Below are 16225 nucleotides of genomic sequence, written 5' to 3'. Positions count from 1 at the left end.
TGAAATGAATGCCGCATTCGGTTTGACAGACCGGAATGAACGAACGGGTGGGATTCCAGGTCTCTCTGGATTCAAACAAATTTGCCGGTAACCAGGAATCTTCACTCAAGTTTGAATCTATTCGGACGGTCGTATTAGTACTCGTTCTTTGTGATTTGTCAGGAGATTTTTGTCTTGGCTTTTGCAGCTCTTGTTTCTTAATTTTGGTTAGCTTTTTTATGGAGAAAGCTAAAATAAATTACATATTCTCATGTAGACTAATAAATACTGGGGCGCCATATTGAATCGAACTCTTAGAGATGTAATAAAGAACTCAATTTCGTACAGCGAAGTATACTCGTCAGGCTCCGACGGGATGATCATGTCATGAAAAAGACACCGGGAGACCCTACCTGTAAAGTTTTTTTTAGTTGGAGGAGTCCACATGGACAGAGTAGGTATGGTAGGCCCATATAGAGATGATTTCGACGACTCTTGCAGCAGATCAAGGCCTCAAAGCCAATGCGCCTCCAGCCATAAACTGAAGAAAAGACAGAGATCATAAATTATTCGGGAATTAATCAACCCACCTACTGCGGGAACGAACCACAAGCATCCAGCATAAATTGAAGACATGGTTCACGCTCCAATACAATGAAGATCAACCGACTATGGCCGGAATAAGTTAGTTCGATAAGAGGAAACGACTCTGAATTTAGTAATTAGGCTTAAAAATCTGAATAAATTCCTTCAATTTGAACTTATTAAAGGGTGCATACAATCTTTTCTTGTTAAATACCTGGAAGTTATCAACCAAGCTCTTTTTTGACAAGTTGGATTTAAACATTTATTTAAAAAATTGTATCCGAATGTTTGTGTCTGATGTTCATTCATGCAAACGGAACATAATACCACCGGGTAACTATATTACACAATAAATAAACAGTTGGAAAAGCTCGTTAAGACTTGAGCCGTGTCAATTAAAGGTAATGTTTTCTATTCGAGGAAATGAAACGAAAACAATATGCTGGTGTATATCATTGAATACAACGATGATTAATTGCTCTGCCTCACGTAAACGTTCAAGCAGAAGGAATATGCAATGAGGCAAACACCCACACCGCCAGAACACGCAACTATCGTGGAAAACTAAACTAGCCAAGCTGCTTGAGAGTTAACAAACCCGAAAGGAAAAGAAATAATTGAATTATCTGCTCCATCGAGTGGAATATTCAATATTTCCACTAAAATTGTTACTAAGCCAGGCCATAAGGTGTACAAAACCGTTTAAATTATTCACAGATTGTTAGGGTTAAGCTTATGTTTAACCAGTTCGATCACATTACAGCAAACAACGTAACGGTAACAGCCGAATAAAATGTTATTCATTTCACCCTTCACAGCGGATGTTGAGAAGCTCCAAGCAGACACACAGTACATGATTGATAGCATCGTTTGGTTTTAAGCCTAGATTACAACATTGTTTTGATGTTTCCCTGCCATTCCCAATAAGCATTTTCTTTCCCTTCACAGTGCATAAGAATGCAATTTCTCAACGGTCGCAAAGGAAAAACGGCTACATCTTCTCTTACCTGTGCCGAGTTATATATGTTTCCCACCCAATGCGGTGTTCAGTGCGAAACCAAACAACAGCAAAAACTACGGCTAAAAGGAACTCGTTTTCTTGTGCGTGTACTACAAACGCACGTAATCAATCACAACGCCGACAGTGGCGTCTGTTATCGGTCGGATTAAAACAACACACCCCTGCTGTAGACTTTTCTCCAACCGTTGGAGTCCCACAGCCCCTGCCCGGTGTGTGCATGTGTCCGGTGTCCGTTTTTTATGCTACGTTTCTCTCGACTGGTTCAACTGCATTGTAATGGGTGCAGTTACGACCCAAACCACGGTAAAAGAGTGTTAATTAGGATAAAGACCGGGGTAGGAAGATTCTTCCTCTTCGCATGATCGCATCGTGTTTGCTGCACTCGATCGTTTCCCTTTAGACAAAACAAAGCCCAGAGAGTATGATTTTGTTTTTCTTTTCATTGTGCCACAGGCACTACTTAACGATCGGACTTTGATTTGCATTTTAAATCAATACACTTAAAGCTGTAAAATTAATTTACTAGCTCACTTAAAACCACCAGAAGACGCACGATATCAATTAAACCGCAGCCCATTGGTTCGACAATGCACCCACCTAAAACGATCGCATTAAAAGGCCACACACAAAACGCAAAACAAATCACCTTTTTTTTCGCTCGAAATCCATCCCGCATTCAATTAAATCGTAACAGTACCAACCAACCTCCAGAGCGGATGAACTCCAATCACAACCGGACCAGTATATATGCGCACAAACTAGCACTCTCCACTCGACTAATAATTGTTTCAATTAGTTTGCCATATAATTTGATACGTTATGGGATACCTTCCAAGCTCTTCCTGTTCCGCCCTCCGCCCTCCGCCATCGACGGTGTTTGTTGCTGTTTTGTTGGCCCTTTTTTAAGCGAATTTTCTCTCCCGATACAGTACAGACGCCACACACTACCACACTACCACACAACTGAGACATGATTGTTGCATATGCGGTGTTTGTGCAGCATACAGCGGGCGTGCCGGCAAAAAGAACAGAGCAATAATTAAAATAGCATCGCAAATTAAAATACTCTATGCCACCGGATCAAACAGGTGCGGACGGACGGACGGGAAGGCACGGGCAAGGAAAGCGACGGTGCGTTGCCTTATGAAAACAAATAAACAAACGGTGAGCGTGGAAAGCGAACGGGCAGAGGGGTGCAATTCGAACAAACAAACAGGTCGTGCGAGCGATACACAAACAGTCGCGTTCCCTTTTTTTTTGTTGAAGTCACCTTCATCAGTTTCGGCGAGGGTGCAAAATAAAAGGGCAATAAATGCATTGATTTCAAACCCGAAACACGAACACCGTGGCGAGCCGTACCCTTGAAAAAGATAAGAACTAAATTGATTATGAATGAATGCACTTGCACCATTAGCGGGTTGCATTGCAAACAAAAAGTGACATCATCATGCTTCTTCTGGCAATGTTCGTTTTTTATTAAAAAAGAACTCGAAATTATATTCAGGTGGCTTGGATAACAGAAAAGACGGTTGTAACACTCGCGACAGATAGATGAAACAATGTGTCGGAAGTGTCGGATTTTTTTTCATCATAACCATTTTCATTCCTGATGAACGTTTACGAACGAAAAAACGTTTTACAACCTCAAATTGATGCACTAAAGATGTCAAAAATGTGTCGGAAGGGCGAATAAATAACCTAAAATTACCAGTGAGACACAATCAACAACAACATCATAGGATCACCGCTTTATACCATCATGCTTCTCCATCCTGTGACACACAACCGTCTACAAGTGTAAGCGGAATTCCATTCTCTATTTACGTTTTCTTCCTTCATCCACTAAAGGCGAAAGCAGTAATTGCAAACTAGTACCAATGGAATGCCCTGGGATAGGATCGAGATGGTGGTAATGCAGTGGGGTAAATGAAAACCCCCAACGTAAGAACCTGCAGCAGCAGTTCATTTGCCGTCCGTGTACATTTTTTTTTGTTGCTCTTTCGCTTTGTTTTACTTCACAAGCACACGCCAACGCGCGAAGGCGATTTGTGTTCATGATTGGTTTCGATTGATGGCTGTACTAACAAGGAAATGAGCAACCTTCCGAAACCTTCTCACCGTACCTCTCCTTTTCCTCCCATCCACCGAAAAGGGAAGCTGAAGACGAATGAAGGCAGGCGAGCTTAATTGATTTGCATCAGCGTTGCATCGATGGTGGTCGTTAAACCTTGGCAGGGTTGCCGATTTATGTGGGCTATCGGATGGCGGGAAGGTGTCAGGAGGCCGGGACGCGGTTTGGGTTGGCCAAGAATGGAATGCAATCGTAATCGTAATTGGTTTGAGATTAATTAGACGCTATTAGTATTAATCTTCCAAACGACCCACTCAAACGATCCTCTCACGGGAGAAGAAAGTAAAGATTATGTTATTTATAGTGGCGATTTCTTTGCGTTTGTTTTCAAAAGTAATGTTACTGTCCGTAAAGAACATAATGTTTTTTTTTGTAAAGTAATATGAACTGATGTTTAAAAAAAGTACTTTAGAATTGAAAAAATAATTTGTACATCAAAATGTAAAACACCAACCAACCACGGACAACCTTATGGTTCAAAAATGAATTATTCGCGCATCGTATTCAGACAATCCGACCAATTTGTCATACGTCTCAAGACAAGTGGAAGTGATCCTTGAACATATGCCCACCACCGTTGTCGCGTCGTAGTGGATTACCTTCGCAACAAAGATGACTTTCATACCTTGGTGACCGTATGGCGCACAATATTGGAGCGTGATAAAAATATGATTCAAATAAATTACAAAACAATTTTTTTTGATGCCACTTTATCAGCTTAGTTCCACCATCACCACCGCGGAATCTAATTTAATGAAAAGCAAATGTTTAAAATAATCATTTTTCAATTATAACCAGTTTCTCGCGCCCCGGTAAGAGAAAGTATCGACCGTAAGAATAATCCACCGCCTTCCAAACACCACTCCTCCCCCCACTCTCCCACTTCCCTCCTTGCTGCAATCCATCATTGTTGCGCAGACTTTGCGCAAACATTGTGGCGACCCCAATTCGTTGTCGTTTGTCATACCTCCTTTCTCAAGGTGCATAAACAATCCATCACCCTCGTATATTGACGACCGAAATGACGTGTTCGATCTCCTACCGGTTACGAGACCCGGAACGCGCATCGTACGCGGGGCCAAGAGAAGGGTTCAATTCGATTGTCTCTGTCTGGGAATGGGATTAAGGAGGTTAGTCTTTATGAGATTGAATCATAATAAAAATGAGCAATGCTTAAATATTGATACTTACAGAAAGACAGCGATTGCTCACAAACGAGTAGTGTAGTTAACCGCAATGGATAGAATACAGCGAGCACACATTATTGAATCCCGCAAACGAATGTGATAAACGCATGTACAGTAGAGGGAATGACCAAGATTCAAACGATTATTGTTATTTGTTCGATTTATTTACTTTGTTTATCTTATTAACATGAATTTTCATGAAACCTCAGTAGTTTGGTACTAAACAAAATACCAAATTCCTATATTATTGATTTTTGTTAATCCCATCATAAATCACCGTTATATACAAAACACCAACAGGGTTTAAATCTTAACTATAAAAGTCCCCTACATATGCCATTCACTAAAATGTGCACGTAATTCGATATCAATTGACGCTTTAACTTATAATTGTACATGCTTCAGTTACATTTGCTCAATGTATTACTGTAACTTTAAAAAAAGACTTCCTTTATTTGTTCACGCATGTTATTTCCATAAATCACACGAATATAATAGACAACGTATATAAAAAAAATTGTTGTCACTAAAGAAAACTTAAAAATTTGCATCAATAAAACTCACACCAGAGCATTTTACGGCTGTAACAAACTTATCCAAAACCCTTACAACCCTATCACAATTGCATCAAGAGCAGCAAGAACAACATCGTCTCGTCGCGATCGTCTAACGTGATGCACAGACAAATATGTTGAAATATGCCACATTTTCCTATTACCATCATAAGCTTACCCTTCCTACATTCCGTCGCAACGTTCAGGCAGCAGAGCCGCACAGTCTGCGCGCATATAACTACACCGTCTACATAACAAATGTGCCCTCGGAAAGCCGGTCTAGGCGCGATCGTCACCACAGCAAAGCTAGACACACGGCAAAGACAACGACGGCTACGGTGGGAAAAAGCCACAAACCCTTAGCGAGACTGGCGAGGAGACTAGCGAAAGAGAGACAAACACACCCCTAACGAACGGGGAGGCGAGTGCGTGTGTGAATGCAGACCAAGACCAGACAGCTGCCGTCTGCCGAAAACCTGTTTCCCATTTAGACGATCAACACTCTGCCTCCCTGGTTTCGACGATCACTTTCTACACAACAGCCGCCCCAAAAAAAACACTCGCTGAACTCGCGACTCGAGCGCTAGCGGCCCAACTTGCAGACATTTGCATTTTTTGGCTGCGACGGATTTCGATCGATTTATGAACTAGACATTGCCGTACATGGCAGCACACACATGCGCATACACCCGTTCGGAAGGGAAATAAAATACCGTCGGAATTTGTGCCGGTGACGAAATGTGCAGTGTGCGGGCAGCAACTTGGAAAACCGCGCATACGGTGATACGGTTTGCGCCTGTTGAATGTTTTCGTTCGTTTACCGCGAGGCTAGACGTTTCTTGCTTTTTTTTTTTTTTGTGTGCGAAAGTTGTTCGCCCAATTGCAGATTAATTAAAAAATGATCAAGCTGCTTTGGAATATTTGCAATCATCGATACGAAAGTATCGGAATTATAGTCCTTCTCCAAGCCGCTGTTCATGTAACTGCAAGGCCTACAAAACAATTGGTCACGATCGCTTCAATTGCACTTCAACCCCCGCTCGCCGGAGCGCATTAGTTGACCGATGATGAAGCTGCTGCTATCGCGACTGCGACTGCTTCCGTTTGCAAACCGATTGGCACGTTTGCGCTTGCACGCACGCACATGCACTCGACACGTGCATTCTTGCTGGCAAGATGCAATCGAAGTCCACCCGCGTTCCCCGGGCTCGACTGGCGTACTGCGGTTACGGTTCACACCATTCAACTAGTGAACGTTGGTACAGATCTCAAGATAGAGCTGTGTCTGGCACTTCGACAACCAAGCCAGGAGGGTTCGCGTCAGAAACTGGGTCATTGCAGTTCATTCGTCCCGGTTGGACGTTACTTGCATCTCGTTTCGACCGTCTGATCATCTACTACCGATCTGATCGTGTAGTACCTACTCCATATGTGGAGAGAAAATACGAGGTGCGAAACCGTTGTGAGAGGAATGAGTAATGCTAAGATATTATTCCTACCCCGTTTCTCGGGTTTGCGTTCGATCCATTTCCGTCCAGATACGATCATGAAAGATCAAACAGATATTCAAAGTTGGAATGCTAACATTGCAATTGTCTTCCCATTTCTGTGAAGTATTGTTGTGCGAAATCTATAATTCTGTACACAAACGTTTAGGAATTATTATGCATGAAAAGCTCATAATACCATACCTCCCGATGGGTCCCACCAAAAATAGCAACACAAAAGATTATGGCACTTTGATGTTTGACTTGCAATATCCTACCGGAGTTGAATCCTCCAATGGTAACATTAAAAATCATGAACGTTTCATAAAAATTGCACCATAAGCAATGAGTTAACACAATCAACCATGCCCTTATTTTCATCCATGTTTGTAGATCAGCTACGATAAGCGGATTAAAACTAAATTGAACGATATTCTAGGTACGATTAATTGCATTTTCTACATCCTGGAATATTTATGACCCTAAATGATGAGGAAATCTCATATTTATCGGTAACTTCAACAATGCGACGTGGACAAAACTGGGCAGACGACATATGCTGCGAACTCGGTTTCGCATTCCTCCACAAACACACAGCACAAGATAAGATATCAACATCCTTATCGATGGACAAATTGGTATGACGAAAACAAAAAAAACATGCAGCAAAGGAAATCTCTAACGGAAGTGCTTTTGAAAAACCAAAACATGGTAGTACGATGGATGGGAACACAATCCCAGATCAACGAGATGCTCGAATCTCGCATTTCGAAGTAAATAGTTTGAATGCATTATTTAAACTCCGTACAACAACCTGAACCAGTAAAAAATGTCATTTTGAGTGGACTAACCCCTTTGTGAAGAGAGACTACACTTCCAGAGACACAACACAGAATTTATTGATGACCACAGGTGGATGGAACCGAGCAGCGAAAAAAAAACAACAAATAAAAATGCATGTCACCTAATGATGAGCAACGTCGAACAATAAACAACCACCACCCTTACCGACTGATTGACAGCTAGCCGTGCCCGTGCGGGTCACACGGCGCACACACGCAAACACTCGCACGCAACACAAACGCACATCCATTTCCATGTGGAGAATTAGATACAATGTGCGTGCCCATCGACGTACCCGTCATCGCTAAAAATATCGTCACCGGCAAACGTCTGGCGACGCAACGGCGGGATTAGAACAGGCGTGCGAAAAGCGGAAAGATATTCCGATTCGATTGCCAGGAGATGGCAGGTGCAGGCAGGCAGGCAGGCTGCAGGCGAGTGAAATCGAAACCGATTCCCATTCCGGTCCGACGGCGATTCGCGTCTTCGCGATTGATTAGGGAAAAGGGTGATTAGCATGGGGTCATTATTTATTTGGCGCTTCGATAAAGCTCACCGTGCCGGAGCAATGGCGTTCGCCGTATCGGGCTAGTAGTAATGGTGGTCGGGATTTTACAATCTATCGGCGCTTGATTATGCATTGGCTTATCGATGGTTATGGTAAAAGGGGTGTTAATATATTTTTATCGAAAATGGTTTAGGAGAACTTCTTTGATCACCGAATCCACCATTCAGGATATATCTCCCATTTAGACATTATGTCATAGCGATACCACAACCGATCATATTTGTAGAGTCGAAAACGAAGGTCCTGTTATAAGAACCACTGCGCAGTAATAATTTCAAAATGTAAGAATCAAAAATAAACTAATTAGCGTACAGATCAATGTGCAATGTTCAATGTTCAATGGTCTGTTAATTGTAGAATTTAAACAGTTCTTAGAATTAGTCAAATTGGTATCAGCTTTAGTAGTAAGCGTCTTACTTTTATATGAGAACTACCCAGTGAAGGTAGTTCCAGAATTAGATACAATGTGCGAGATATCCTAATTATGCGACATTTGGGCGTATAATGAATCGGCCTGAAATGTCGTTAATATTTGAATGATGCAGAATCATATTCCTTTCTTGCTCGTAATGTATTCAGCATTTCAAGCGAGTTATTGGAAGAAAAAATTAAAAAAATCGAAAGCGATTGTAAAGAAATAAATTAGAAGATATTATCAGTCAATTTTATTATGAGTCGCCTCATTTGATACCTCTTATCGAACTTGCTCTTTTAAAAATATGAAAAACTGTATTTCCACAAAAGACTGAAACTTCTATCAAACTCTTACCAAATTCCTGCCGTACTTCGGAAAGTCAAGAGCATTTCCACAGTTAACACAAACTGTGAACACGAATCTTTACACAACGGTGAGTGTGGTTGGACGTGTGTCTTAGCAACGTTCGACTTGTGGAAAACCACAGTTAAACTATGTTTTAGTCTTAGAAAGAAACCCTAAGAAGATCAAGTGTCAGTCAAACAACAACAAGGTGTATCTTAACAACAAACTCGGTTAGGACTCAAAACCTCATCTCTAATCCAAACCCTCCAAGACTTTGTTTTATGAGTGTCGTCCACTTACCTTTGGCAGAGCTACGATCGCTAATGCTCGGCAGCAACAGCAGGATCATGGTAGCGGCGGACAGCACCGTCCACTGGTGCAACCGCCGACTATTCTGGCTTCTTCGTCTTCTCATTGCTGCCGCCACCGCGTGCCCCACCGTACCGTCCAACCCGTCCGCAATGTTCCACATCGTTCCGGCACGGGTGGTTGCTCTACGTTTTTCCACTTTACGATCAATCACGATCGTCGCTGTGGTAATGCTTGCGATCTGCGTCATTTGAGGGATTTTGCTCCGGTTCACGGTTGCTGGCTCGGTTTCGCCGGCGGCCACCGGCGACCGGAAACGAACCACAGCAACGGCGGCGAAGACGTTTCGAACTCGCGATCGCACCACCGACAATTTTTGCTCATCAGAAAAGATTAGCACTTTTATTTATTTTTATTCGCCACCACTTTTTCGCTTCGCCCACCCCGCCATCTACCTCAGCCGGCGGTGTATGTGTGTTTTTTTGCGTGCGTATCACTGTAGCGGACTATTTATTACCTTTTTTGCCTGTTATTCTTTTAAGATTTGTTATGCTCTTTTGCACGGTTTCAACACTTGGACGGCTTCCAAAACCGAACACTTTTTTTCTTGTTTGGGAATCAGTATAGCAACATAATGATCAATTTGCTCGCGGGCTGCTTCCGCGTGTGGGCAATTCTAATTCCAACTAATTATATCTCACTTTTCACACACATACACTCCTTACTGAAAATTAAATACAAGCTTTATTACGCTTTCTATATTTCTGTCGAACAACTCACAAACTATGTATGCATTAATTTTTGTAATTCACGTTTTAAATCACACTTTTGCTTTCGCCAACAGTCACCAAGCGGAACAAAAGAATATGCACACACAGGATGTACTTCCGGCGGGGTTGGAAATTCCTTATTTGACATCACTTTTTGCTGAACATCGAATCGATCACGTTACTCACTTCCGAATTGGCTGGGTGAGATATTTATCTCACCACCGACACTTCTCATACCGCCCTTAATATTTACGCACAAATATCTTAGGATGCGGTCGATTTGGGACACAAATCTACATTTTTAGTAAACAACGCAGTGCCTTGCATACATACAAGCGCCCAGAAGGTAACGTGCAGCAACGTACACACAATCAAACGGGATGCCATCACGGAAAACGAGCTGTGAGCTGATTACGTGGTTTTGGGGTTTGCGATGGTATTGTTTGCTCACTTTTGCGTGTCTCACTCGAAAAAAAGAAGGATTTTCACGGCCCACCGTTAATCTTCCACTTTCGATTTACTATCCACGCACGCACACAGATGCACACTAAAATGGTTGCAATCAATCTCGTTATTCAATCTTCCAACGCGTGGAATGCGTTTGGCCGAGGAAGAACACGGTGTGATTTTTAGATTTTCTATTTCATTACACAAATTAAGAGTACAATTTAAGAAAAAAATATTATTAACGCTCTATGAAGGTAAACATTTCCCACCCAGGGGTAGCAAATGGCTTGTATGATCACAATTTTGTTGGTCCTCGCATTCTCGCGGGCAGCAAAACACTAACACGCCGCCATCGCGGGACAGGCGTCAGTATCCTTCGAACTTCCTCCACCCAACACCGACAACGACAACAACAACGCCGTTGTGGCGGCGACGGAAGGCCAAAAAATAGAAACCGGAGACGGAAAACCCGGAGCACTGTTTCGTGTCGTGTTCCGTGTTCCCAAAATTTCATTCACACCATTCACTGCTCTCTCTGTCCCTTAGTGGAGCTACGCACGGACACGAGCAGCAGCAGGCAAGGGGACCCTCAACACTAACACACATGCGCGAACCCTACGCTGATGGTGTGTATCCTTTTTCTTTGCTTGCGTGGAGTAGGGGGGATACCGGGTTGCTTTTCGTCAGTTGTGTGTGTGCGTGTTAAAAAGAGGGGTGGAGGGACTATGAACACACTCACACTAGCAAAGAAAGGGGATGAAACGGAAAAGGAAGCATCCGAAACCGGGGGTGAAATGCCGGGTGCGGAAGTATTTTTACCACAAATATATTCTCCGTTGTAATTTTTGGAGAAAAAAAACTAATAGACACGTAATTCCGAGGGTAAAAAATATTATTTCATCGGCGTCACCTTTTCCCTAGTGAAAATTGTCTGCTCTCTATGCTATTTTTCTTATCCAAAAATTCGATACCATTTTAACGCACACATCGAAACCGGCGGACAAACACACGCGCTTGGACGTAACTCCACTTTGGAGCAAACGCACCAAAGAAAATTATCCAAACTCATGGTGCAGGAAATGCAAACGATAGGGTCGAGAGAAAGGGCAGTATTTCCATCCTCCAAAAGAGGACCATTTCCCTCGGTTCCCTTGCTCCCTGGCAAGAACGGAAAACGCGGAATGTCAACTGGTATGCGTGCGTACGAAATCTCTATTGCTGCTGGGGTGCTGCTACTCTGCCTAGTCCTCTTACTTCGCTAGTGTTTGTGCACATGATCCGCACACAATTTTCGATTACTTTTTGTACGCAGCCGAAGCCGAATTCCTTCTTATGCTGATGCATACGAAACGCAAAACTTCCTCATGAACATTTGGAACCGCTTCATTTGTTTTCTTCCGGTTTTCGTTTACCGAACTCTTAAACAAACACTAGATAATACCATTAACCTTGGCACTGCAATCATAGTTACCACCGAAATTATTCGCTAATTTATCAAAGCTTGCAACGATTTATGAGATTTGAAGGAACAACAATACATTAACGCCAGGGTGCATTTAAAACACAGTAAACACTTTTGGTGCGGATGTTTGCATTGAACAATGTTCTAATTCTAAACCACCACAGTAAACATTGGACTACGGAATGAATTTAACCCAACATCATACCTCGGAGGTGGAAGAGGAAATATGCAATCTTCCGCAAGATGGGCACGCGCGCACACTCACACAACGAACACGTACAGGCACGGACACGGTCAAAAAGCAATAGCACACAACCAACTCTTTCAAGCGATTTACCGAAAACGATTGCAAAAAGAATAAATTCTTTAAACCCCCGCGCACTCACACGCACGCACTTTTCGCTACGAAACAGAACACTATACGCACTCGAAAACCACTCCGACACTAACCTCCAACAATAAAACGCCACTATCTCACCCTATCATCATCATTGAGCAACATCGAGAGCGCTTTGCCCTCCAAATTCCGGGTGGAAATCGTGGCGCTGCTGCGAGAAAAGCAGTTTCCTTCACCTTTTTGGCACCACAAAACCACTTTCCACGGGGGCCCCGGGCCCGAAGCAGGCTGATCGGGTTGCAACTTTTCCACAGCTTTACGCAAATACACGAATAAACACTCGTTTTCTTCTTCCGGACGAAAGATGGAAACCCACTTTTTTCTATCTACTCCTCCTTTTCATAGTAATGCTGATTTTTGCTCACTTTTTATGTTCCGCGATTTTGACGCCTGAATTTTGCGAACACGTTTTCTGCGCACTTTACACCATGGACCATGGAAAGAATGTTGTTTCACTTCACCTGTACGGCAGCAGGGCACTTCACCTGTGCATTCACGATGCAACCGCACGCAACAACGAATCGGAAAACAATAGAAAAATGCCTCCCAATTTCACCGAAAGGCGAGTTGTGTGTCGCTTGTTTCGTTGCGCTAGGGTTTGTTTTTTATCATCTGGATCTGTCAAATCGTCATCATGTTCGAAAAAGAGCGAGATACACTGATGGAATTAGAAGAGAGGCAAAACGTGTCCATGTTCGAAACTATTATTTCTTGCAATTCCATTCTAGTAAAACGGTGAACTAACATCAACATATTTTTCAACATCTGTTTTATAGATTTTAGTTCTTTACAATTATGGTGCAGGTCGTGGTTAAAAATTAATTAAACCCGAAGGAAACCAACCAAAACGCAGTATTGCACTCCGTCATATAAACTTAGCCACCATCCGTCAGTGGGGAAAAAGAACAACAAAAAGAATCACGCGAACCGAAAGAGTGGAAACAGCCAGTCGACCACACTCTGCTTTTTTGCCGGAAGGAAAATTCGTTTTTCATTTCCCCAAAAAGTGTGACTCAGTTCGTTTTTCGTTTTTGGTATGTTACAGTTTCGTCGCTTAATCATGTCTCATTAAATTGAGCCATATGTAGTACTAATTTCACGTGGTTTGTTTCATTCTGTACCCCGCTGCAATTGCAGTGTGCTAGTAGCGGAGAAAATCGTTCAAGATGATGTCCTTACCGGGAACGTTTGCCTGTGACGAATATGGGCGCCCGTTTATCGTGCTCCGCGACCAGGAGAACCAGAAGCGGTTAACCGGCAACGAGGCCATTAAGGTAATATTCTGTCCGGGTGTTGCTTCGCTTGCAGTGATTCATCCCGTGACCGAGTCTACCCAAATTGATCATGCTGTTGTGTTGCAAAAGAAGTTGCGATTATTCTGTATATATTCACGTGATATTTAATTTTCTGGTGATATCCTTCGATATACCCCGCAAAATGACACATTTGTAGTCATTTTCTTTGTTAAAATACTGTTTCGACACACAGCCGGAATACCGCAATCAAACCTAACCTCACTTTGTTTTTTCGTTCAACCTACGCACCCAATTCCTCGCAGAGTCACATCTTGGCAGCGAAGCAGATTGCCTCCATCATTCGTTCGTCGCTCGGACCGAAGGGTTTGGACAAGATGATGGTCAGTGGCGACGGTGATGTCATGGTCACGAACGATGGTGCCACAATCATGAAGGAGATGGATGTGGACCATGAAATTGGTAAGCTGATGGTACAGCTCAGTCAATCACAAGACAATGAAATCGGCGATGGAACGACGGGTGTCGTTGTGCTGGCGGGAGCTTTACTCGAACAAGCCGAATCCTTGCTCGATCGGGGCATTCATCCGATTCGTATTGCGGATGGGTTTGAACTGGCCGCACAGTGTGCCGTGAAGCATCTGGACACGATCGCGCAACCCTTCCCTGTGTCACGTGACAACAAGGAACCTCTGATCCGTGTGGCCATGACCACGCTCGGCAGCAAGATCGTGAACAAGTGTCACCGGCAGATGGCCGAAATTGCGGTCGATGCCGTACTGACGGTGGCCGACCTCGAGAAAAAGGACGTGAATTTCGAGCTGATCAAGCTGGAGTGCAAGGTGGGCGGAAGGATGGAGGACACCTGTCTGGTGAAGGGTGTGGTGGTGGATAAAACAATGAGCCACACGCAGATGCCGACCGTGATGAAGGACGTGAAGTTGGCGATTCTCACCTGCCCGTTCGAGCCACCGAAGCCCAAGACCAAGCATAAGCTCGATGTGACGTCCGCGGACGATTACCGCAAGTTGCGCGAGTACGAGCAGGAAAAGTTCCTGGAGATGGTAAAGCAGGTGAAGGATGCCGGTGCTACCCTGGCCATCTGTCAATGGGGCTTCGATGATGAGGCGAACCATTTGTTGCTACAGCAGCAATTGCCCGCCGTCCGTTGGGTTGGTGGACCAGAAATTGAGCTGATTGCTATTGCGACCGGTGGAAGGATTGTGCCGCGGTTTGAAGAGCTGACGCCCGATAAACTTGGAACGGCAGGTGTTGTTCGGGAGTTAAGCTTCGGCACGACGTCGAACAAGATGCTGGTGATTGAGGACTGTAAGAATACGCGAGCCGTTACGGTATTGATCCGTGGTGGTAATCGGATGATTACGGAGGAAGCGAAACGCTCAATTCACGATGCGCTATGTGTGGTCCGTTCGTTGATTCGTGACTCGCGTATCGTCTATGGTGGTGGTGCTGCAGAAATCAGCTGCTCCCTGGCGGTGGCTCGTGAAGCCGACCAGTTGTCCACGCTGGAGCAGTATGCGTTCCGTTCATTTAGTGTTGCGCTCGAGTCGATCCCATTGGCTCTGGCGGAGAACAGTGGCCTTTCGCCGATTGAAACACTGGCTGAGCTGAAGGCACGCCAAGGAACAGAGAACAGTTCCACGTTCGGTGTGGACTGCATGCTGACGGGCAATTCCGACATGAAGGATCATCACGTGATCGAATCGCTGCACTCGAAGAAACAGCAGATTGTTCTCGCTACCCAGCTTGTGAAGATGATTCTGAAAATCGATGATGTGCGAACCCCGTCCGATCGTTAAGTTCGAAATGGGAAGGAGAGAATATTCCTTACGTATTTCTCACACAACGCGCACGCATCTGCAACACTTATGATAGGTTCTTGCATTCACTAACACACAAACCATTTGGCAGGTCGGAGAACAAGCATACTTTCCTTTCCTTTTAAGTTTTCCTCATGTTGCATCGCCTGCATTTCTTTTCGAGATGAGGCTGCTAAGTACTCTCCTGCATGGTCAAATCACACACATACATACGCCCGCACTAAAGGATTTAAAAGGACTTAACACTTAAGCGCTTTCCTAATGCTCGTTTAAACAATAAACGGAAATGTTTCCATACCAATATTAAGCATGTGTACTATTTATATAAGGTTCGAAAACATCATTGAGCTTACTACAGCGAATTATGAAGCCTTTAGACCTTACGCTTGTGGTTTATTTCTTTTTCAGCTTGAATTATTTTACAACTTTGCAATCCACAATTTTGAAAAATTTGATAAAAACATGAATAAATTGTGCATTTCAAACCCACAACAATGTCCTGTTTATCTTCCTTTGTTCCAACAGCTGTCATTCAACGTCATTGCAAAATTGCAAGTTGATCATACGAAAGGCTGGTTCATGTTGTAAATAAAATGCAGTCAGCAAAGGTAAATTGCACTGATTTTGTTTT

The 16225-nt window shown here is 43.5% G+C and overlaps 2 protein-coding genes across 3 annotated transcripts in view; one reads left to right on the top strand and one right to left on the bottom strand.

Annotated features, from left to right (window-relative positions):
- LOC128300317 (TGF-beta receptor type-1) overlaps positions 1–13101 on the bottom strand; it is a 74347-nt gene extending 61246 nt beyond the window's left edge. The window contains exons 1-2 of one of the 2 annotated variants that reach the window (XM_053036335.1): positions 12962–13101; positions 9416–10148 (exon numbers count right to left, since the gene is read on the bottom strand). In XM_053036335.1, coding sequence (XP_052892295.1) covers positions 9416–9674 — 259 coding nt within the window. In that variant the 5' untranslated portion in view covers positions 9675–10148; positions 12962–13101. Of the gene's footprint in view, positions 1–9415; positions 10149–12865; positions 12916–12961 lie in introns of those variants that run through there. The other variant, XM_053036336.1, reaches the window with a different exon arrangement.
- Positions 13102–13421: 320 nt separating this feature from the next.
- Positions 13422–16026, top strand: LOC128300319 (T-complex protein 1 subunit epsilon). Its single transcript, XM_053036339.1, has 3 exons — positions 13422–13534; positions 13638–13774; positions 14059–16026. The coding sequence occupies exons 2-3, from the start codon at positions 13667–13669 to the stop codon at positions 15571–15573; spliced, it is 1623 nt and encodes a 540-aa protein (XP_052892299.1). The 5' UTR covers positions 13422–13534; positions 13638–13666; the 3' UTR covers positions 15574–16026.
- The last annotated feature ends 199 nt before the right edge of the window (positions 16027–16225 follow it).

This window comes from Anopheles moucheti, chromosome 3 (genome assembly GCF_943734755.1).
Source record: "Anopheles moucheti chromosome 3, idAnoMoucSN_F20_07, whole genome shotgun sequence".
Classification (NCBI taxonomy): Eukaryota; Metazoa; Arthropoda; class Insecta; order Diptera; family Culicidae; genus Anopheles; species Anopheles moucheti.
The sequence above is the reverse complement of the archived record's forward strand: the minus strand, read 5'-3'. Positions and strand labels throughout refer to the sequence as shown.

Bases quoted from the DNA above. Each gene is read 5' to 3' on its own strand.
- LOC128300319 (XM_053036339.1), top strand. From the start codon at position 13,667: ATGATGTCCTTACCGGGAACGTTTGCCTGTGACGAATATGGGCGCCCG. The intron at 13,775-14,058 runs GTAATATTCTGT...AATTCCTCGCAG, and splicing joins CCGGCAACGAGGCCATTAAG to AGTCACATCTTGGCAGCGAA.